This window comes from Alosa alosa, chromosome 1 (genome assembly GCF_017589495.1).
Source record: "Alosa alosa isolate M-15738 ecotype Scorff River chromosome 1, AALO_Geno_1.1, whole genome shotgun sequence".
NCBI classification, from domain to species: domain Eukaryota; kingdom Metazoa; phylum Chordata; class Actinopteri; order Clupeiformes; family Clupeidae; genus Alosa; species Alosa alosa.
Genome location: NC_063189.1, coordinates 39,541,936 through 39,564,408, shown reverse-complemented (window position 1 = coordinate 39,564,408; position 22,473 = coordinate 39,541,936). Strand labels below are relative to the sequence as shown.

Sequence of the window (22,473 nt, the reverse complement as noted above, 5' to 3'; positions counted from 1 at the left end):
GAAGCAGACACCGTCAGAGGAATTAATAGCTAACAGCTGGTGGGGATTCCTCACTGGTGGTGTATTGATTCCCACCAAACTCATTTAGTTTTACTGTCCCTTTCTCATTCAGAGAACAGTTATGGCTGAACAGACACACATAAATATACACAGACAAACACTCAGAGGGGGGAAATGTATGGACACACACACACACACACACACACACAATCCATAAGTCCATATAAAGCCTGCGATGACGCTATGGTGCATCCAACAGAGTGACCCTTGTGACATCTAGAGGGGGACAGAGACCCAGAGAGGCTTGATACTCAGGCAGGTGCTGACAACCTGAGGTGGCCAGTGTGAGATAGATGGAGGTCAATGGGGTTGAGCTAAGTTGAGCTGGACTATTATGGGTTCCTATAGATAAACCCTGAGAGAGAGAGCGAGCGAGCAAGAGAGAGAGCGAGAAATAGAGAAAGGACGATGTGCTTCTCCTCATGAACCATCTCTCTCACGCTTTGAGCCCAGGAGAGGGCGGAGGGGAAGGGAGAAAGATCCTATGAACTCTGAGAGAGAAATAACAACGTGCCTGAGATGGTGTGATCCCAGGGAAGGAGGGAGAGGAAGAGAGATAGAGATCTACATGTGATGGGGGTCTAAATTGTGTGTGGATCTCACAACACAAACCCAGACTTATGTTCAGCAACAAACATAAATATCCCAAACACAAACACACACAGAGAGATGTATGGTCAGTCACTGTTGTTTAAAAAGTCTGAAAGTGATCATCTTCACTACAATCTGACGGAGAAAAATGACATTAGATATAAGCAGACACCCTACACACGCCACATGATGGGTTGTGTGTATACAAACACATACAGAAGAAATAGCAATTGTGTGTGTGTACCTCTGATGGGGTCTCTTGCTGCTGGTCCTCAGGTGTGTTGTCAGGTGTGGCTTTGGTATCTTCTTCCGTCTGAGAACAGACAGTGTGAGAGAGAGAGAGAGAGAGAGAGAGAGAGAGAGAGAGAGAGAGAGAGAGAGAGAGAGAGAGAGAGAGAGAGAGAGAGAGAGAGAGAGAGAGAGAGAGAGAGAGAGAGAGGGGGGAAGAAACAGACAATGAGCAAGAGGGACAAAGTCATGAAAACTTTCATACTGCCATTTTTGAAGTCATGCTGTGGGTGGGGGTATGGAGTTAATGGTTTGTGTGAAACATACAGTATGTCTCCAAAAAGACAAAGAAGCAAGCAAATAAAACCATAGTGAAAGAAATAACAAACAAACAAATAAATAAATAAAAGAACACTATATTCACTAACACGGCGTCACCTGTATATGATGATCACACCAAAAGGCCAGATGTATTCTCCCCTTGTGGGTTTGCATCAGCTCTTTCATACCCAAACACCTCCAGATCAGGGTGAACTATGCTGAATCTGAAGACCAGGAGTCTTGGGGACAAACCAAAACACGTTGCTTGCTTCCAGACACATCCACACGTCTAGTCCAGTCTGCGCCTACCCACCCAGCCCCACAAACGCGCACACACATACGCACATACGCTTAAGGCGCAGCTGTAGATGTCCTGTTAGCCTGGGGAGTAGGGGGCGGGGGTGAGTGGGGTCAAGGGGTCAAGGACCTGCCAGAGACAACCCAGCATGCAGTTTAGGCATGGTTCAACTGCAACACAACAAGAATGTTAGCCATGCCCAACAATGCTTACTTTCTGTAGGGACAGACAGGGCTTGATGGTGGGCACAGCGTTGCTATATCGATGGGTGGTGACAGGCGAGGAGGACATGCGGCGGTCCCACTCCGTCTGGCCGGGACTGAGCGTGGAAACTTCCAGAAACGAGCGCTTGAGCTCGCTCAGGTTGGTCTGCCGCCGTAGCACCTCCTCAGGTGTGTCAGTCTCCTGACCGGCCAATCATGACACAGGACGGTGAGGAGGGAGGCGGGCAACACAGCTTCAGGATAAGCATGTCCTTCACTACAGTTTAAACCATGTCTGGTTGAGTTGTGTTAACATGGTCTGCATCATTAAAGTGCTATGTTTGCAGGTTAGCTACAGTAGTTTTTTTAAATTTTCTCATTAATGCCCATGTACACTCCCATTTGCTCAACTCAGCAAAGTTTCATGGAGCAGAAATGCATTAGTTTGAGGACTGACCAAACATTTGCCAACTCTACTGGGGTCAAGTCATCTAGAGCAGTCCACACCGTGCAGCCAGAGTTCAGGGGTTAGGGGTCAGTCCATCACCACATCAGGGGGTTAGGGGGGGTAACCAGGAGTTGGGGTGAGCATGTAGTATCAGATGCAAATGCGTTCAAACACACAACACGCCTTTACCTGCAGCATGAGATTGCTGTGCTTCACAAAGACGTTCTCCCTGTTGATTCGCCTGATGAGGCTGTTCTGGGGGAGGAGTGGGGGGCAGATACACAGAGGGGGTGGGGGGTGGGAGTGAGGAGAGAGAGACGTGGGCAAGAGAAGATGCCCTGATGCTTCTAACACTGCCCTGTGGGCAAAATGCAGTCATACTCTCCCAGCAATGACAGAGCTGTCAGGGGCTAAGTGTCTGTAGGACTTCCTTAGCACAGAGCACAATCAGGAGCTAAAGAGGTGTTTGAAGCGCACCAAAGCTCAGGAATCTACCAGCTTGGATAGACAATCAGGTGTGCCTTGGCAGTCATGGCATCAAAACATCACTTAAAATATGTGAGGTTTAGAGCTGAGGCACATGTGTTTAAACATTAAATATGTAATGTTACTATTAAAGATTATATTAAAAGGAAAAGTGGGGTCTCCTCCTTATGCAGTTATACCATTGGAGCTTGTATAGTACCCACACACTAGAGATAAGTGTCCTTATCCCTCAGGGACAGACAAGGAGTCTACGGGTCGATAAGGAGGAGACACAGGGCAAGAAAGGGTAGGAGGCAGCAAAGGTTCAGGGTAACAGGAGCACCTGTGAGGGTGGGGGGTGGAGTGTTGTCCTTAAGATGTCTGAGGAGACAACATCAGAGTGACAGCAGAGTCACAAAGGAAATCAAAAAAGAACACATCAGAACAGAACAGAACAGAACGCCTACTAAAAAGAAACACACAAAACAGATGAATACCACAAGTGCTCTGCAATGAAATTAAACTTCAAATCATGAGTTTGCTCAGCATAACAAGAAACAAAAGAAGACACCGAGAGGAACAAATCAAGAGCAGCTTTTGCGTGAACTGAAAGAACTGATGGCAACGGGAGGGTGATGAATGAAGGAAATGGACGAGTACCCTCCTGAGGAGGCGTGCTGAGAGACTTGTGAAAGATCCTAGAGGTGATGTCACAATGTCGCAGTAGGGGAAGGTGATGGAAGACAATGGTGGATGTTACATTCCACTGCCATGGTGTCCTCTGGCATCACAAAGGATAATCATGAGAGCATTGTCACATCACAGGAAGGGAACAAGAGTGGGTGATGTCATAATGGGGTCAGAGAGGAACTGTGACATCACAATGGATTGGAGTGGCTGTGGCTGAGAAATACTTGTGGTACCTGTGTCTTCAGACTGGAAGCCTCCTCGTCCTCCTGATCTGACTAATATCAGCAACATGAAAAGGAGAGGGATTATATTCATAGTTGGAGACATTAAGCACTCTCGCACACACACAGTCTTTGACTAGCAAATACTTGCTAAGCACCGATAACTATCACATAGGTTTATTCATTCCAACATCCAAGTCCAACATCAATCATGTATTCATGCAGACACACAAAGGAACGATCTCTCTCTCTCTCTCTCTCTCTCATAAAGATAAGCCTAACACTTCAGTATTCCTGGCCTGTCGTGTGCACACTGGAATGCTGATGCCCTGTCAGCTCTATCACAGGACCAACCTCTGAGGCCGTCGTTTCACCGTCACATGGAAAGTCCGTCTGGTCGCTGTCCGTCTGTTTGGCGTCAGAGCCCCCAATGTGTGTTCCCGTCGGAGCAGCGATAGAGAGACAGAGAGACAGAGAGAGAGAGACGGGCGAGAGAAGTCCCAGTGCCGGGTGAGATTAGGTAGGGAGAGAGCTGGCCAACTGGCCTCAGCTGCACATGACTGCACAGGGAAACAGGGTGGAGAGCAGAGGCCATGTGGTGATGAGGGAGAGTTTTCTTTGGACGAGGAAAAACCCAGAACAGGCTGAGAAATGCGCAAAGGTAGAACAGGGCCAGATGAATCCCAAGCCACAGGCTTTTAGTGGGGTTCTGGAATGAGCTCAGCACATTAGCACACAGAGAGAGGGAGTCAGAGACTAGATGTCCAAATATCCCTGTTCCTGCGGGAGGACACGCCATGTTAAAAGCCCCTGACCCTGACACTGAAACTGAACAGGAGGAGTGGTGAGCCATGTGCCTGGTTCACCACATCTATGGGGGGAACGAGAGTTCAGGAATGTGTTGATTTCTCGACTCACAGCCTCTCTGGGTTTCTCTCCGACATTGGCTTGCCAGTTGGGGACAAAGAGTCCCCAGAGATTCTGCAAGGACTTTAAAAGTTGTGTCTGCTGCACATGACTGGGACCAAGTCAACAACATTGTAATCACTCTCTTGTGAAAGTTAAAATGGATGGATCGGTAGATGGATGAGCAACACTGACACTCTAAATCCTCATGACAACAATGAGGTTGTGTCTAGTTAGTCACATCCGTTTGTGTTTTTTTTTTAGACGTGAACAACTCCAAGAGTATTAGGAGTTCCTGAACTGAAAGCTTTCATTTCTACAGACACGGATGAAGATGATAATGGTACCACACATAAAAGCACCACACATAAATGCATAGATGATGATTATGATCACACACACACACAAACACACACACACATATTCCCCTGTCATTCGTGCCAATGCACACAAGCACGGCCTCCACATACACCCTCCACTATTAATAATAATACATCCCAGAATATCCTGGCAGCTGTCCCACCCACAGACCTCGTCGTCGTCGTCGTCGTCAGAGCTGTCGTGGAAGCCCTGCGCGAGCGTGGCGGTGAGCGAGGAGGCTTTGGGCTCCAGGTAGCAGAGGCAGAGAGTGGGAAGGGAGAGGAGAGGAGGAGAGGAGGAGAGGAGAGGAGGAGAGGAGAGGAGGAGAGGAGAGGAGGAGAGGAGAGGAGGAGAGGAGAGGAGGAGAGGAGAGGAGGAGAGGAGAGGAGGAGAGGAGGAGAGGAGAGGAGGAGAGGAGAGGAGGAGAGGAGAGGAGGAGAGGAGGAGAGGAGAGGAGGAGAGGAGAGGAGGAGAGGAGAGGAGGAGAGGAGAGGAGGAGAGGAGGAGAGGAGAGGAGGAGAGGAGAGGAGGAGAGGAGAGGAGGAGAGGAGGAGAGGAGAGGAGGAGAGGAGGAGAGGAGGAGAGGAGAGGAGGAGAGGAGAGGAGGAGAGGAGGAGAGGAGAGGAGGAGAGGAGAGGAGGAGAGGAGGAGAGGAGAGGAGGAGAGGAGAGGAGGAGAGGAGAGGAGGAGAGGAGAGGAGGAGAGGAGGAGAGGAGGAGAGGAGGAGAGGAGGAGAGGAGGAGAGGAGGAGAGGAGGAGAGGAGGAGAGGAGAGGAGGAGAGGAGGAGAGGAGAGGAGGAGAGGAGGAGAGGAGAGGAGGAGAGGAGGAGAGGAGAGGAGGAGAGGAGAGGAGGAGAGGAGAGGAGGAGAGGAGAGGAGGAGAGGAGGAGAGGAGGAGAGGAGAGGAGGAGAGGAGAGGAGGAGAGGAGGAGAGGAGGAGAGGAGGAGAGGAGGAGAGGAGAGGAGGAGAGGAGAGGAGGAGAGGAGAGGAGGAGAGGAGAGGAGGAGAGGAGAGGAGGAGAGGAGAGGAGGAGAGGAGAGGAGGAGAGGAGGAGAGGAGGAGAGGAGAGGAGGAGAGGAGAGGAGGAGAGGAGGAGAGGAGGAGAGGAGGAGAGGAGGAGAGGAGGAGAGGAGGAGAGGAGATGACCGGCGATGAGGGGAGGGAGAGCTCGAGCGTGGCGGAGGAAAGAAAGAGTAAAGAGGAGGACTGAGGGGGGGAGAGGACTGAGGAGAGGAGAGGAGGAGAGGAGGAGAGGAGAGGAGGAGAGCAAGAAGAGTGAAAGAAGTGAGGTATGGATACAGAAATTAGGCGACGAGATGAGATGGGACAAGATGAGACGAGATGAGAAGCCATTAAGATACGTGAGCACAATATGAAGGAGCCCATATAAATGTACAATGGGGGAGTGAGGCAAAGACGAAAGGATGGTCCAAATAAAGAGAGGATGACCCAAGAGATGCAGGGGGTTTCAGCCAACAAAATGGCAAATGAAAAGCAATAGACATCGGGAGGAAGGGAAGAAAGAAAAGTGCTGTTAGTCTGACGAAAAGACCGTAAAGGAGCATTCACACACAGCAGTGCTCCATAAGACAGAAATTAGAACCCATACAAGGCTGTCAAAGAGCTAAATGCTGTGACAGAAAAAGGTTTCTGTGAGGAGGTTCCGGCAACCAGACAGAGAACCAAGCCTTAAAAATAACTAACGAGCGGGACAGGTTATTGATAGGAGTCCAATGCATGTCAATTAATAATTTTGTCAATCACAGCTCATATAACTGGTTCAAAAGGCAAGAAGAGGGAGGGACTAGATTCTCTAACCCATGGTGTCAGGTCAGAGGTGAGTGGCTACCTTGGCAACAGGAGCAGGTTGGGCAGGGTCAGATGCCTCAGTGGCACTGGTCTCCTCCTCTACCACTTTCTCTGGGGTCTCCAGGGTGATAAGGTTGCTCGTGGCAGGTTTAGCATTTTTGTCTGAGGCAGCCTTGGGCTCTTTCATCAAGCCGTCGTGGTTGGATGTCACTGGAGCTGCAGCAGAGGGGTTAAATGAGGACAAACAGCGATCAAATAAACAAATGCGGTCAAATGGGACATCATTTCCTGTGACTGTACATTATACTTGTACCATTCAATCAATACTAACCGCATAAACTACTAGATTGACTGGTTGAGGGATAGAATACATATAAACAGACCAATAGAGGCCAAGCACTGTTGAATCACTTTTAAATGATAAAATCTTCAAAAACAGCTTGTCATAGAAAAACAAACTTCAAAACAACCCTGCGTGCATGTACGGTCTCTTATCTCTTTGAAAACAGACTATCCCATAATAGCCTTGTGCTTTGTAGGCCCTCCATGGGAAGCACTCTGTGTGGAGTCCCGGAGATTTGTGGCATTTGGAAATCAAACACTTAATTTCCTCAGATCCCCTCTGAGCTGGGAGCGGGAGCTCCTCTGCAGGCTTAAGCCCTGATAACTCGATCGGTCACTGCTGGAGTTGCACACTAGACAGGAATGGAAGTGTTCTGCACACACATGACAAATATCAAGCAGAGAGTCAGAGATAGAGACACACAGAGAGAGGGAGAGCGAAAAAGAAAGAGCTAGAGCGATGGAAAGAGAGAGGGAGAGCGAAAAAGAAAGAGCTAGAGCGATGGAAAGAGAGAGGGAGAGAGAAAAAGAAAGAGCTAGAGAGCTATAGAGATAGAGAGAGATGGAGAGAGAGAGAAAGTGGAAAAGAGATGTCTTCCGCATTTCTGAATGAAACTTAGACAGTTAGGCTCCTAGAGGATGAGTGGGAACCCGTGCGTCTCTGCAGTAACAGTGAGGGATTGTTGTTTTGATCGCTGTGTGATTGTTCTCTTCTAAGCTGATGCTAAATATAGTTACAACTCAAATTATTCTTCCTCCCTCTACCTCCTTCTTTCACTCTCTCTCTCTCTCTTACTACCCCCACTTTTTCTTTCTCCCCTTCTTCCTTTTCTTCTCTGTTTCTCGCTCTTTCTCTCTGTGCTGGGAAATTAACCCTTACACTCCCAGGCTATTTTCAGGACAAATGTGCTACTTTTACTTTAATATATCTTGGACCTTGTACAGGCCATCTATTCATGGAAAAAGTTTTTATTTTTCAGGATGCAATAATACTTGCATATCTCATATCAGTCTTTGCGCCAAGGAAAAAATACTTAAAAATATTTTTATATCTACCAACTTCACCATAGAAAGTTTTTGTGCATGCATGTGTCTCTGTATGTGCATGTGTGTGCTTGCGTGTTCGTGTATGTGTGTCAGTGTGATTGTGTAAATTAACACCCATCCAGGCTGCGAGACATGATGCATCTCTTATCTCTCTGTCTGTCTGTGTAGGTGTGTGTGTGTGTGTGTTTATGTGTGTGTGTGTGTGTGTGTGTGTGTGTGTGTGTGTGAGTGAGTGAGAGAGATAGTGTGTGAATACTAACCCCCGTCCAGGCTACGGGACATGGTGTATCTCTTGCTGGCGGAGCGCTGGATCATGGGTGCGGGCCTCTGTATCTGAGAGCTGGCTTTCCGGGTCTCGGCCTGCGTGCGCCCGCTGTAGCGGAACTTAGAACCCAGAGACAGAAAGCGCTTGGGCGGAGCCTCTGGAGACACCAGCCTGAGGGGAGGAACCAACAACAATAACAACAACAACAGGTTACCGTGGATAAGCCGCATATAGAATTCACAAGTAACCTGTTTGCGTGTCACCTCAAAAGCGGAACTTATTTGAACTTTATTGTGCGACATTTTATGTTGCCAGTGGTTGTTTAGCCAGTAATTGCTGTATTACATAACATTACATGATCTACTAATGCTAGTCGCTTGCTAGTCGAATGGGGTTTTACACCTGTCAAACAATTCAGTGCTTGCCATATAAATACAGATTCAGCCCTGCAGTGCTTAGAAACTGATAGCTGTGTCAGTGACTGGCCAGAAGGGGGCAGAGTGGACATAAAGCCAGACTGCCATTTAGCAAGACGCTTTCTGATTCCAAGGCCTGTGCACACATTTACAGTTTACACTCTTTACTACACCGTGTTTCTCTGAACAGAATGAGAAATAAGCCCAAACTGTGCAGAACAAGTCAATTGAAATAATCAAAGAAGGTTTAGAAGCAAATACTATAAAACTTAGTTTATGATAAAGCTATATGTGATCAAGCAACAAGGAACTGTGTTTGTGTTCTTTATGATCTGATCACAGACTACCCTGTTCTTTCAAGTTCTATCAACCGTCCATCTTTTTCTTTCTTTTCTTCATCCCTTCATTCCCCTCATCCCCCTCTCCCTGCTCACCCCCCTCACCTGAAGAAGGTGTGGTGCTCCACGCAGGTCTTCCATACCCTTTTAGCGGCGCGGTGGTTGTGCAGCTTGAAGCCAATGGTGCTTTCAAACTGCTCTAACTACAGAGGAGAGGAGCACAGAAGTTCACACTCAGAATAGAATTATGAAGACTCCATATGGAATGAGGTGGATACACACAGTCTGTGACGGAGTATATGTCTGTAGCATGTCTGAGTGTGTGTGTGTGTGCGCGCATGTGCCTGTAGATGTGTTTGTGTGCACACGCTCACCTCCCCTGGGCGGATTTTGATGTAGAAGTTGTTCCTCTTGTAGGAGATCTTGAGGATCTTGGGCCAGGCGAAGCGGTTGATGCGCAGGCGATCTCTGTAGATGAGCAGCCCACTGCCACACACCCCCAACATGATCTCCACACCCTCAGAGTCCTGCACACACACGCACAAAACACACACACACACACACACACACACATGGGAATAAATAACATGCTACATCATCCTCTTTTCAAACACAAAGATAATGTCTAGTCTTTGAGCCCAATGTCCACTCTTTGGTCATCAACAAACTAAACACACATGTCTGGACTGTAATGGTCATTAATGAAGACTTGATGAATCCAAAAACCTGCTGCGATCTCTGGACTGGAGCCACAAGGTCAAGAGGACACACACACAAACAGCCCCCCAGGAGTCTGGCTACAGAACCGCATTATGTCCACGAGGAGCTAACCAGCACTGAAGCATGACTGTCGTGTCGATAACAATCACATACCTCACGATAAGCACACAGATCTCAGACTGGCCAGCACTCAGTTTCAGTGTGTTGCTACAGACACACACTGAGAGCAGCCAAAGCAGACACAAGTGGCTCTGGGGCCACTTAGAGTTCTGGACAATATAGCTACGGAATGTTCTAGAATAGAACAAAGAACATCTCTGTCCTGGAGTCTCAGGGGTGCATGGTGAGGGGTCAGACACCATGAGGGGTGACACTAGGGGGTCCTTTGAAGAATTTTTTGAACAGGCAGAAGGATATACAGCATGGCGGGAGAACATGCAGAGGATGGCCAAAGCCTGCTGAGCAAAGGAGCTAGTGCATAGACAAACACTCAAACACAAACACACAGTCACTCTAACACACACACACACACATACTGTACTGTACCTACACACACACACACACATACTGTACCTACACATACACACACACACACACACACACACACACACACAGGAAAAATCACACTCGACTCTAATACACACATGCAAACATAAAACAGTCACTCATTGAGACAAACACACAAGCAACAGCATCTTACCTCATCCTTAGCTGGGGCCAGGCACTCAAAGAGTTTTCCTACCAGCTAGGCGTGTGTGCGCAGTGCAGGAAACAGAGAACACAGCATTGTGCAGGTCTGCCACAGCCAGAGCAATTGCAATGCACATGCACACGCACGCTTCCACTTGCACACCTTAAGGAACAGCTTATTCCTTAATAGATGGTCATGAAAGCCCCCTATGTGAGCAGTGAGATAACGGCTGCCAGTTTGTTGGATCGGTCTTCAGAGAGAAGGAGCTCTGGGGACATGTTCACGACTAAATGGGACAGTATAAGCGGGCAAGTTTATTACCACCAAAGACGGCAAAAGCAGACATGATGATTAGTACTAAATGGGATGTTACTTGCTTAAATGTTTACTCATACTAACTATGCTAATTGTAAGTTGCCATGTTTACTACTAATTCGGACGCTACAAGCAGTTAACTGCTGGTGTGAGACGCCTGAATACTGGTCTGAGAACAGGGCCCCAGTACAGGCTCACCTCAAACAGGATTATAGTTTATTACCTGAGGATTACATCAGATTACAGATGATTACAATTTAATAGTTATAAGAGCTGTAGCAGAAAGCTGAAGCAAAGAAGAAGCAAAGCATGTTATAGTACTCAGGTTAGTGCTCACTGGGTACACACACACACACACACACACACACACACACACACACACACACACTTACCTTAGCATGATGCAGATCTACTCCATACATGGACAGCTTCTTGGCATTCTCCAGGAAGAGCATCTCTGCGTCAGCAGGACTCATTCCCCTTTGGGTAAAAGAGAAAGAATCAGTCTGATTTGGTAGGAATCACAAATCATATAGCAAAGGGGCTACTAGTCAGTCTGATTCAAAGCCTGACTCAAAGCCTGACTCAATCATGACTTTTATTCTGAACTGAACTATTTTTTAATGGAACTGAATAATCGTAAACACAAGCTGATTTGGTATTCAGCATATTATTCTAAAGTGAATTGAAACCTTTATAAAAACTAAGGTCAACACCACTAATCTCAGTAAATTCTAAGATGAGATTGAGTATAATTATACTTTTTCATAAACACAAGTAGTCAAATGATTCACTGTAGTGTAGTGTAAATGAAATTGAATTATTCTGCTCTGAAGTAACTGGACTCACTTGTGGTTGCAGTGCAGGTCCATGACCTTGTCCTGTAGCTCGCGGGTCTGGCTGGGGGCAATGCTCAGATCACTCAGGTAGTCCTTGCCCAGCTCGTCTGGGTCGTAGTCACCGAGTTCTGCCTGCGCTGTGAAAGCGCCCAGCACGGCATGTGTGGCAAAGGAGCACGGCAGACGGCCGGACACGATGTCATCACGCAGCTGCAGACACAGATAGTACCTGGAGGGAGAGGGGGAAATGGAGGAAGAGAAAGAGAAAGAGTAAATGAGAGAGGGAGAGATGAAGGAGGAGAGGGGCAGAGAGAAGCAAGTTGGTAATTGCTATTGTATAGTGTATTTGCTAATGTATAATGTCATTTCCTGATTGTTATTATTGTATGTGTGTGCTTGTGCATCTCTCTCTCTATGTGTGTGTGGGTCTCACCTGGTTAGGTCTTCCTGCAGCTGAGCAGGATCCGGGGGATAGAACTTCACACTGAAGGCAAAGTTCCACTGCCCATCTGCAGAGAGAAGGGAAGAGAGAACCAAACCAAACCAGTCATGGTATTTCGTGCACTGGCAGACAGGTGTGAGAGACAGTCTTATGAGTTGACTTGTGTGTGCAAGACTTTATGTATGACAGTGAGCATCAGCCGTCTTACTGCTAAGCTGCTTCTTCATTTCTTTGGCAGGATCCAGCCAGTTCTGAGAAGGAAAAAAAGCAGACAGAGGGAAGGAGAGAGGGAAGGAGAGAGGGAAGGAGAGAGGGAAAGAGATAGAGAGAGGGAGAGATCCTTTATTTGAACCATAATATGGATCAAGGATGCCTTTAAAAAGGCACAGACTATTGTGCATGTGATGACTTATACAATGAAATGATACTGACATGTTTTGGGGAGAACAACAATTAGACTGGGAATCAACAATCAGTTTAGATCAACAAAATCTATCCACTTGGAAATTGTGCTAAATGTAGGCTACCTGTACTGAATCATTTGCAAACATGTATTGAGACATTGACATGTACTAAGACATTTGCAATTTGATGAAATGAATGAGAAATTCAATTCTGTTGTGAACAATTGCCAAGTAGTTTGGAGGTTTGTCAAAGTTATTTTGAGAATGTAATTTCTGTTTCAAGAAATGAGCCAAACCAATGGAGAAAAACTGTTAATAAACACCTAATTGGTTTAACAACAGTGATGAGCAGTATAGGGCCTTCAGGCGTACACAGAATCTCTTTTGACTGTATGCAGCCAAGACTAGGAGAAACTTGAGGAACGGTAAATTTCCATATTCCTTTTTTTAAAACGGCACTTCTACTCTTACTCAAGTACATTGATCCAATAATCTCTTTACTCTGCTTAATTTTCAATTGCCTTTCGTTACGAGTACAAGTTTATTATTGGAGGAGATAGTATCTCGAGGGAGAAAAGCGCACCTCTCCCTCGGTGCACAACGGTGTGGGAGAAAAGAAACAGGGCTTCAGAATGCATTGCTATTTGCTACATTTCCCCGCGATTATTAGTAATGACTGGCCTATGTAGCCTACTACACGGAAGCAGATGTTCTCTCTCTCTCTACACATATATATACAATAACTTAGTTAACGCAATGATGTCCTGCCAACTGCTGCATCTTCTGGTGAGACTGCCAGAGTAGAACGAAACGAGACGTATGACATGACACGGAAACTTTCGCCCATATTCATTTCTTGCCAGCATCGTTCAATCACATTGGACAAGGAAAGTAGGCCTACAATTTAATTCAAAAGCAAAGCAAATGCACTGGATATCGAGCACACAAGTTAGAAAAACCTTAGCATTCGTTTATGTAGCATACAATGTTGCAGCACATGACATGAGACGGTCGGCTGAGAAAACAGATTGCCTGCTCTGTCGCTCTGTCCGAGTGGATATGCCTAGGCTATATGTAGCCTAAATATAGGTCTACCCATAGCCACTTAATGCTTATTCTGGCTATGACAAGAGAGCCTACAAAAGTGTGTCAAATAATATTAAAATATATTAAATAAAATATATTTGAATTGGGCTGTTAAAATATGGTTGCCTATATGACTAGCCTACAGAGGAGAAAAGCAAACAGGCGTAAAGGATACTTTTGTATCCCTTTAAAGGGCCATCAAAAATATAAACATTTACAAAAAGTAACTTGTTACTAATTTATTAACAAAGTACTTTTTTACTTTTACTTGAGTAGATTTCTCAGTTGGGAATATTTACTTTTACTCAAGTCATTTTTGAAGGGAGTAATTGTACTTTTACTTGAGTACAGATTTTTAGTACTCTACCCACCCCTGCTTCGATGTAGTCTCACTACATGACATGACACCCCATGAATTAGGTGCACACAATTCAATGCATTCTTCCCTGGCCCATTCTACACCTTTCCTCAAAGTCTCATGAAAATCAGGCTGGTAGTTTTAGTGTAATTTTGCACATGGGCAAACACATAGACAGGGCAAAGACACTGCAAACATAAATGTCCTTGGTGGAGGTGAATACACTCACCTTCTGGTTCTCCACATCCCGGTAGGAGAGGCTGAAGTAGTCCTTCTCCAGCAGGTTCAGGTGCTCACACACTTTGTCAAACAACACCTGGCCCTTGGCTCGCTTCTGCTCAAACATAAACACACACACACACACACACACACACACACACACACAAAAACACACAAACAGTCAACACCAACCAAAGTGCAGGCGCAGGGAACAGATAGCATCACAGACCACAGCAAACAGGAAATAGCCAAGGGAGAGGTCAACAAGAAGGGGGGGTGACAGGGATGAGGAAGAGGAAGAGAGAGAGAGAGAGAGAGAGAGAGAAAGAAAGAAAGAAAAAAAGAAAGAAAGAAAGAAAAGAAAAGAAAAGACAAAAGACAGGAGGAGAGAGACAAAAAGAAAGACACGCTGGGAGATCCTGTCAGTCACCCAACGTTCTGCAGGCCCAAACATCCATCCATCCTCTATAGGCAAGACTCTCTCTCTCTCCCTCTTTAAAGACAGACATACACCTCCTCAAGCACACTCCTGAGAATAATTTTCATCTGCAGTGAAAAAAATACCTCATTAGAACCAACTATAGCTGCCTGAGCAGAGGTGGGGAGACGGACAGAGGTGGAAGAAGTGTGGTCTGCACACTGCAATTGGAGACGGACAGAGGTGGACATGGGCTCTCCTCTCAACATGATCAGAGCCCGGTCAGAAGGGCAGACTTTGTCTGACGGGCCACAACCGATCAAGTCAGTATATGTGTGAGTCTGTGCCTCTGAGTCACTGGGCAGCATTCCAGGTTACTTTTAGTGCGCCATTACCAAACGCCCCCAGAGAGGAGAAATACACATGCGCGCACGTGCACGCGCACACACACACACACACACACCTTGTAAATATATTCAGATAAAGAGAAGACAAGACCCAGTGTCTCATTAAGGATGTGCATTCTGATAGGAGGGTGTTTGTGGGGGTATCCCAAGGTGTGTCTGTGTACAGCTTCTAGGTGTGTGTGTGTGTGTGTGTGTGTGTGTGTGTGTGTGTGTGTGTGCGCATGTGTGCGTTCAGAGAGTCAGAAAAGTCAAAGGGTAGTAGGGCTGTCACTTTACGTTTGAAAATCGATTGCACAATCGATTGGACCAAACAACACAAGTTTCGAAAACTAAAATAGGGAATCGATTTTAACCAAATATAAAATAATTCCGAAGTGCAGAAAGCATTGCAAACGCTAAAAAGAAAATTACCACCAATTTTACGCACCGGGAACAGCTGTTTCAATCAGCTGCTATGCTGCTCGTGTTTTGCCAAAAAATGGAGGACAACGCGATCAACCTGTGCGACATGTAGAGAGACGAGTGATGGGCCCTAATAACTTGAGGAGTTCGATGTGGAAGTACTTCGGATTTTTGGTATATAAAACTATGGAGAAGAACAAAGCGGTAGGCTACGCAAACTGTGCAATCGAGTTCTACGTAGGCGAAATTTGTTTGACATTTCTAATCGTAAACACAGACACAGCTAGGTTGAAGCCTGCAGTCATGTCACTGATGTAATGGCAGTCCACTCGGCTTACTGGTTTTCGAGAATGTTGCACTTCTGTTTGTCATTGTGCACGAAACTTCACGCCAATAAATCAGAAATATTGCTGGCTTGCGTCTACAAGCGTTCGTCCTGCAGTTGTTTGTGGATTGGCCTATATTTGGCGTTGAAAATGGAAACGTCTTTAGACATAAAAAATCGATTCAATGAACACTTATGTCTCAAAAATCGAACAGGATTTTTTCACAAAAGTGACAGCCCTAAAGGGTAGTGTTAGGAGCTTTCGCTTGTCAGAGAGAGTGATGAGGGAGAGCTCCTGGCACTGTGCTGCTCTTTCTCTCTCTTTCACACACACTCTCTCTCTCGCTCCTTCACCCCACACACACACAAACTCAAAGGATGTGCTAACGCCACTGGGACAGAGATAGGCTGTAGGGACGGTACTGAATTAGACAGAGACACACACACACACACACACACACACACACACACACACACACACACACACACACACACACACACACACAAATAACAGATGAACACTCTCCAACAAAAACAAAGCAGCACACATTCAACAATGGCCACTCACAAACACACATTTGGGAATAGCCACACAGTGTGTCTGCCTACACAGCACTGCACAGCAAAGTCACAGCAAAGTCAAACTAGACATTTCACACAGTTCAAAGCCCTGAGCAAGCATGCTTAACATGTTTACTTGCAGACACAGTCAATATGACACACACACACACACACACACACACACACATACCATTCACCATAGAGTATACATGCTTGACATATTCACACGACACTCCACACAAACAGTTTCACAGACACACAGCCACAACACGCTATTGGTTTAGCCCTGCAAAATGTTTGCATAGTTGAAATGACACACTCACAGACACACAGACACAAATATCCAAGACAGGTACACCAAACTTCACACAGGTAAGTCACTATCCCTCCTGTCTTCACCAACACACGTACAGTACACACCACAATTATTACCGTCTTCATACTCAAACCAACACACACACACACACACACTTGTATGCATCACCTGGAGAACCTTTCCCTCAACCCTTTGATGGTTAGTCTCCAGGCCATCCTGAACACATATATATACTCAGAGTATAGACTGTGTATGCTTGGCCAAGTATTCAGGTCACCTCTCCACCTTAAATGGGGCGTAAAAATAACAACGCCATACAAAGAGCTGGAGAAGCTGGTTTTCCCCTAGGCTAGGAGAAAGACTAAGTGTGAGCCCAAATCAGGACGCACGCACGCACGCACATAAACACATAAACATGTGTGATAAACACACACAGTATGTCTGTGTGTCTTCACTAACACAAACAGATTCACAGACACACATACTGTAAGTGTGACCAGGTACACACGCAAAAACACTGGACCTTGACAGGCCTCCACACACACGCGTAAACAGGCCTGTAGACGCTGGCTTGTTGTGGTCAGTGGTCCCATTGCAGGTCACGTGACAACAGAGCCCCAGTGGAGGCTCAGAATCATGACATTCAACTCAGGAGGACTGACTCTCACACAAACACCCGCAAACACCTCTCTCTCTCTCACACACACACACACACACAGACAAACATGCAGATACCAACACACACACAAGCACACAATCAAATTCTGGCATCATCTCACAGCAAACGGCCAAGACACATTTTTCCCACAAAAATATGACGAAGAGGAACACACACACACACAAACACACACACACACACACACACACACCTAATCTGCTCAGCTGATCCCAGGGACGGGATAAGGAGATTGGCTCACTAAGCTCCTGGCATTGGCGCACAGGCACACACACACACTTAACACAGCATGCCAATACATGTACACACACACACATACCCATGCAACGTGACAATTCTACACACTTACACTCCAAATTATCTCTGCTGAAAGGGCGTGCACACACTCACACGAAAGAATGGATCTTCAGATGCTGAATCACAGCAAGTGATGCAGGCCTGGTCCCTGTTTGATCACATTCAGAGACTTTCAGAGGGGTGGGGGTGGGGGGTGGTGGCCCCTTAGGGACTTCAATGGGGCTACTACCATACCAGTTTACCTGCCCTCAGATCGGTCGGTATCCCTGGCATCGTCTATAGAAAATCTCTTAACAGGGGGGGAGGGGAGCACACATGCCCCCAGACTCCTGGCCTTGTGCCTCAGACAGACACAGCCCAGTCAGAGGCAGTGCACTGAACGCCCTGCCTTAAGGCATTCTGGGGATTAATAACTGGATTAATGGCCCAGTGGCCTCAGGTCACAGGCTAAGACCACCGCAATAAGCAACTGTCTGAAGCAAAGCACCGTCTGAGTTTACAGGAGTGGATGCAAACACACACACACACACACACACACACACATATGTAGAGCAATGCACAAATGGACACACACACACAGAAAATACTTCCCAATCCTTCTCAATAAGTAATAAATGGATTATATAATAAATTACTTATTATATATGTACACTCCTACACATGCCCAGACACACACACACACACACCTCCACCGTGCAGGTGTAGTCAGACCCGTCCAGTAGTGTGATTCGGCACTGCATCTTCCTGAGCTGGTTGGGGTTGCCGTGGGGAGGTCTGGACAGACGGAAGCTTCTGGATGATCTGTGGGAGCGCTGATCCTCAGAGGAACCACGGGTGTCCAACCTACTGCTTGCTGATGAGGAAGGGGTGTCCTCGACAACCTACAGGGAGCAGAGACAGACAGACAGACAGACAGACAGACAGACAGAGGGAATATGTGGTCAGTGTCAGGCAGAGATGGTTGAGACAGAGGAGCACTTCTTTCTTCACTGTGAAAAATACAAAAATGTACATTCTTTCCCAAATTTCAAATAGTTATCCCACACTTTTTTGACACAAATTTTGACAATAATGAAAAAATGGCCATACTTCTTGGTGAAGGGCCCTCTGCTGCCTTAGCAGCACAATTTATCTTGAGATGTGAGGATCTGAAGGACTAAAACATATTTGTGTCTGTGATACACACACACACACACACGCACACTATTATTACTCTTGTTCTTTACTGCTGTTAATTCTAGATCTTTTATGTCCACCCCACACTGATGTACCCACCTCTCCTTATGTATTTTCTGTTTTTTGTCCTATGGTCTTGTATGTTATGTTGTATGTAACAATAGCTTTGGCAACACTGTTCCCATACAGTCATGCTAATAAAGCAACTTTGAATTTGAATTTGAATTTGAGAGAGAGAGAGAGAGAGAGAGAGAGAGAGAGAGAGAGAGAGAGAGAGAGAGAGAGAGAGAGAGAGAGAGAGAGAGAGAGAGAGAGAGAGAGAGATGTAGAAGTGCACCAGTCAGGACATAACAAAAGAAAGATGAGTAATCACAGGGTATAACAAAGAGAAGATCAAAAGCAATGTTCAGTAAATCATCACAGACATGGTTATGGTTATGGGATTTGGCAGACACCTTTGTACAAAGCAATAAAAACACACATAAAAACAATATAATATTTAAAATTTAACGGGGACCAGATTAGAATGTTGGTCAAACTATAATAAGGAGAATATCAATAATAAACAATGTCAATTCAATCAATAGCCTAATAAAATAAGGAATGAAAATGAGAGAAAAAAGCAATAAGAAACAATAATGTCCATTCATCTCCATGCATAGAGGTAGGGGCAGAGGTCTTATTGTGTGGGTATCCTATCCAATAAACGGTTTACTGTATGTTGTTATGCAATCACAATAGTCAATACTGTTACTCAGTATAATCAGTGAAGCTTCAGCCTATACTTCGGTACAGTGATCATCATCATCATCATCATCGTCTGATGGCTTTAACATCCGTGAGCAAACATACGCGCACACACACGGCCATCAGAGCAGCTAATAGAGGTGAAATGTGTGGCAGTGTCCACTACTAAACCCGACAGAATCCCAAAGCCCCGGCTCAGGCTAGCAAATCCAATCCTTCCACCTCACTGCCACCCAAACACTACCCTGAGAAGTTCACACAGGGGGTGTGCGTCTCTGCGTTTGCATGCTTGTGTGTGTGTGTGTGTGGGGTACCTCTGCTGGGAAGCTCTCTCTGGGAGGCCTGTGTGATGTCAAAGGCGTTTGGGAGCGAGACGGAGCTGTGTTGGCTGCCACTGTCGTCTGTGCAGCAGTCTGCTCCTCTTTCTTCCGCTCTTTCCTCTGCTCTCCTCCACCCCTTCTCTTTCCTCTCCTCTTCTCTTTCTTCTTCTCCTCCTTTGGTTCCTCCTGACGCTCCTTTGGAGGCCCGGAGTCTGACCCTGAGGCCGTCGTCATGGCAATTCACACTACACACACACAGAGAGGGAGGGAGAGAAGAGAGAGAGATATATCTTAGTCAGGCTCTGGATTCATTTACTTTCATTTTAAAGGATTTACACTTAATAAACTGAACTAAACATTTTCAAATCCCTTATCCATAGCTGACCCAAGAGGCCTACCTCAAGAGAGACAGCTTCTGGCATGAGAAGGCTTACTATGGTAAACATACTGTGGCAAAGTAATATCTCATTTCCATCTAATTCTTAATTTCACGGAGTCACGCACTGCACTGAAAGGGTACTTTGGACCAATGTGTTTATGGGGGGTTTCCATGTGACCCAAAGCAGCTGCCTGAGGGACTCCATAGCATAAGGCAGCCCTTGAGCAAGTCAACTCTGTGCCAAGTTAAATCCACTGTGCCCCCAACGTGCTTAACAGATCTCTGTTTCTCGAGGTCACCGAGTACTGTCGGTAGAAAGAAAACTAACAAACAAAACAAAATAGTCGGTACTACTTAGCTCGAGTTGCTGCAGCCAACAACTAGAGCAGCCAGGCAGCTACAGCACTACACACTGGGGGCATCTTTAAAATCATGCACATACGAGGTCAGGAGAACAGTCTCCACTGACAACACTTCTTTCCCCTTTTCCCACTTGGTCCCTGAACACCAGAGAACAGTCTCTGTTCTGTTTTTACAAGACATTCACACAGACAGGAGTCAGGACATCTCCAGTGTGATGTACATATTCTAGACTAGTGTCTAGCTAGATGCTAAGATCCTAGAATGCTGTGGTGTGTGTGTGTGTGTGTGTGTGTGTGTGTGTGTGTGTGTGTGTGTGTGTGTGTGTGTGTGTGTGTGTGTGTGTGAGAGAGAGAGAGAATGAGAGTAGGAATGGAGAGGGAGACTGTTAGTGTGAGAGAGACGGAGAGCGAGAGTGCCCTCTCCTGCCTTTTTTTTCCAGAGAGGACTATAAAAGCCGCCCACACAAACATGCACACACACACACACACAGAGCTAACTGGACCCGAGTTAGGCTATCTGGAGTGTGTTCTAAGTGGAGGATGCTTGTCATTGCTGGCTGTACCCGTTTTCCCACAGACACAGAAAGAAACACACACACACACGTAGTTCATACAGTATACACACAGGTCTATTTATGGGTGAGTGTTTACTCTGTGGTATGTGGGGTCGAGTAGGAGCTATGAGTGAAGGAGACTGCCCAATCTTCAGACTACACACACATACACACACACACACACAGAGAACACTCACTACTGAGTGTCAAACTCTTTTTAAACAAAGGCGGTCAGCGGTCATATCTTTAATGTCCATTGGAGTTAGCTGATTAGAGCGCATTAGAAAGCCATCTTGGTGACTTATTTCTGTGTTGTTTCTGTGTGAGTTCAAGTTTGTTTAGTGTGGTTCTAGTGCAATGGGATTAGCGTTTGGTGCCAACTCATGGGGGCTTTGCCTGGGCAATCCTGGCTTCTGCCCCTACAACAACACAACACACACACAAAAAAAAACTTTGAACTGCATGAACAACAGGGATTATGATAATAGGATGATGGGGTCTCACTGGAGGACGGAGGGGGGCAGCATGGAGAGTACTTAATTACTCATTTGAGGGTTTATTATTCCACCAGCATTGATCAAAGACGAGAAACCCAACCAGGACTTCAAATGGCTGCCTCTGCTCTCATGAGAGACTTGTCTCAATTCCCCATTTTAAAAAGGAAGCTGTGTATTTTTTTTTTTGTTATTTTTGGCTTTAGTGCCGCGTCTGTGCACAGACGGGTTTGGAGCTCAGCAAACTCAAGCTCGTGCTGCTCCAGCTTTTAGAAATATTTCATATTGCACTGGAGCTTTCTAAAGCTTGCGTGATTTCTTATGTCAGTGAGACCAGAGAGGGGAACATTGCACTGGAGAGGACACGAGAAAGAGAGTGCACTGGGGGCATGAGTAGAGGAGGAGGAAAAGAAAAGCAGAGAAGAAGAAAGAAAGGTGAGGTAGAGGTAGAGAGAGGAGCAGCAACAGAGTGCAATGCTCCATAACAGAAGATAAAAGGAGAGGAGACTCCATTAATTTCCCAGCATTAATATCTCTGTCTCTCACTGCAGCACAGGGAGTCTGTCTCTCAGTCTCTTCTCAGCAAAGCTCATCCCACTCTCTCCCCTATTGTGCCATCAGCTCATAACTGACAACTCAGGACAATACAGCAACCCCCACACACACACACACCACCGTCATGTCTTCACTCCTCAATCAAATCTCTCACTCACTTTCTCACTTGTTTTCACCACCCCAACATTAGCTCCTCTAAAAGTATGAGGTCGTCTTGGGTTGAAAGATCACATTCCCAAAAACAGCAGGGGAGGACAAATATATAACAGCATAAGACAAACATCATTTAAAAGAAATATATACTTGACATAGAAATGGAAATGTTTGAAAACCAAAATCGACATTTTTGAAAACTTTTGCCCCTGAGAAGTTCAGGCTTTTCTATGGAGGTCTATGAAAAG

The 22,473-nt window shown here is 46.1% G+C and overlaps 1 protein-coding gene across 2 annotated transcripts in view; it reads right to left on the bottom strand.

Moving 5' to 3' along the window:
- The window catches only part of LOC125298757 (band 4.1-like protein 3), a 51,976-nt gene that overhangs the window by 11,920 nt on the left and 17,583 nt on the right, over window positions 1-22,473 (bottom strand). The window contains exons 3-17 of one of the 2 annotated variants that reach the window (XM_048249602.1): window positions 19,723-19,973; window positions 18,172-18,366; window positions 14,094-14,198; window positions 12,225-12,267; window positions 12,008-12,083; window positions 11,585-11,803; window positions 11,128-11,215; window positions 10,430-10,474; window positions 9,384-9,536; window positions 9,115-9,212; window positions 8,251-8,426; window positions 6,642-6,817; window positions 2,339-2,404; window positions 1,712-1,903; window positions 896-964 (exon numbers count right to left, since the gene is read on the bottom strand). In XM_048249602.1, the coding sequence (XP_048105559.1) occupies window positions 896-964; window positions 1,712-1,903; window positions 2,339-2,404; window positions 6,642-6,817; window positions 8,251-8,426; window positions 9,115-9,212; window positions 9,384-9,536; window positions 10,430-10,474; window positions 11,128-11,215; window positions 11,585-11,803; window positions 12,008-12,083; window positions 12,225-12,267; window positions 14,094-14,198; window positions 18,172-18,366; window positions 19,723-19,962 (1,941 nt within the window). In that variant the 5' untranslated portion in view covers window positions 19,963-19,973. The remainder of the gene's footprint in view (window positions 1-895; window positions 965-1,711; window positions 1,904-2,338; window positions 2,405-6,641; window positions 6,818-8,250; window positions 8,427-9,114; window positions 9,213-9,383; window positions 9,537-10,429; window positions 10,475-11,127; window positions 11,216-11,584; window positions 11,804-12,007; window positions 12,084-12,224; window positions 12,268-14,093; window positions 14,199-18,171; window positions 18,367-19,722; window positions 19,974-22,473) is intronic. The other variant, XM_048249610.1, reaches the window with a different exon arrangement.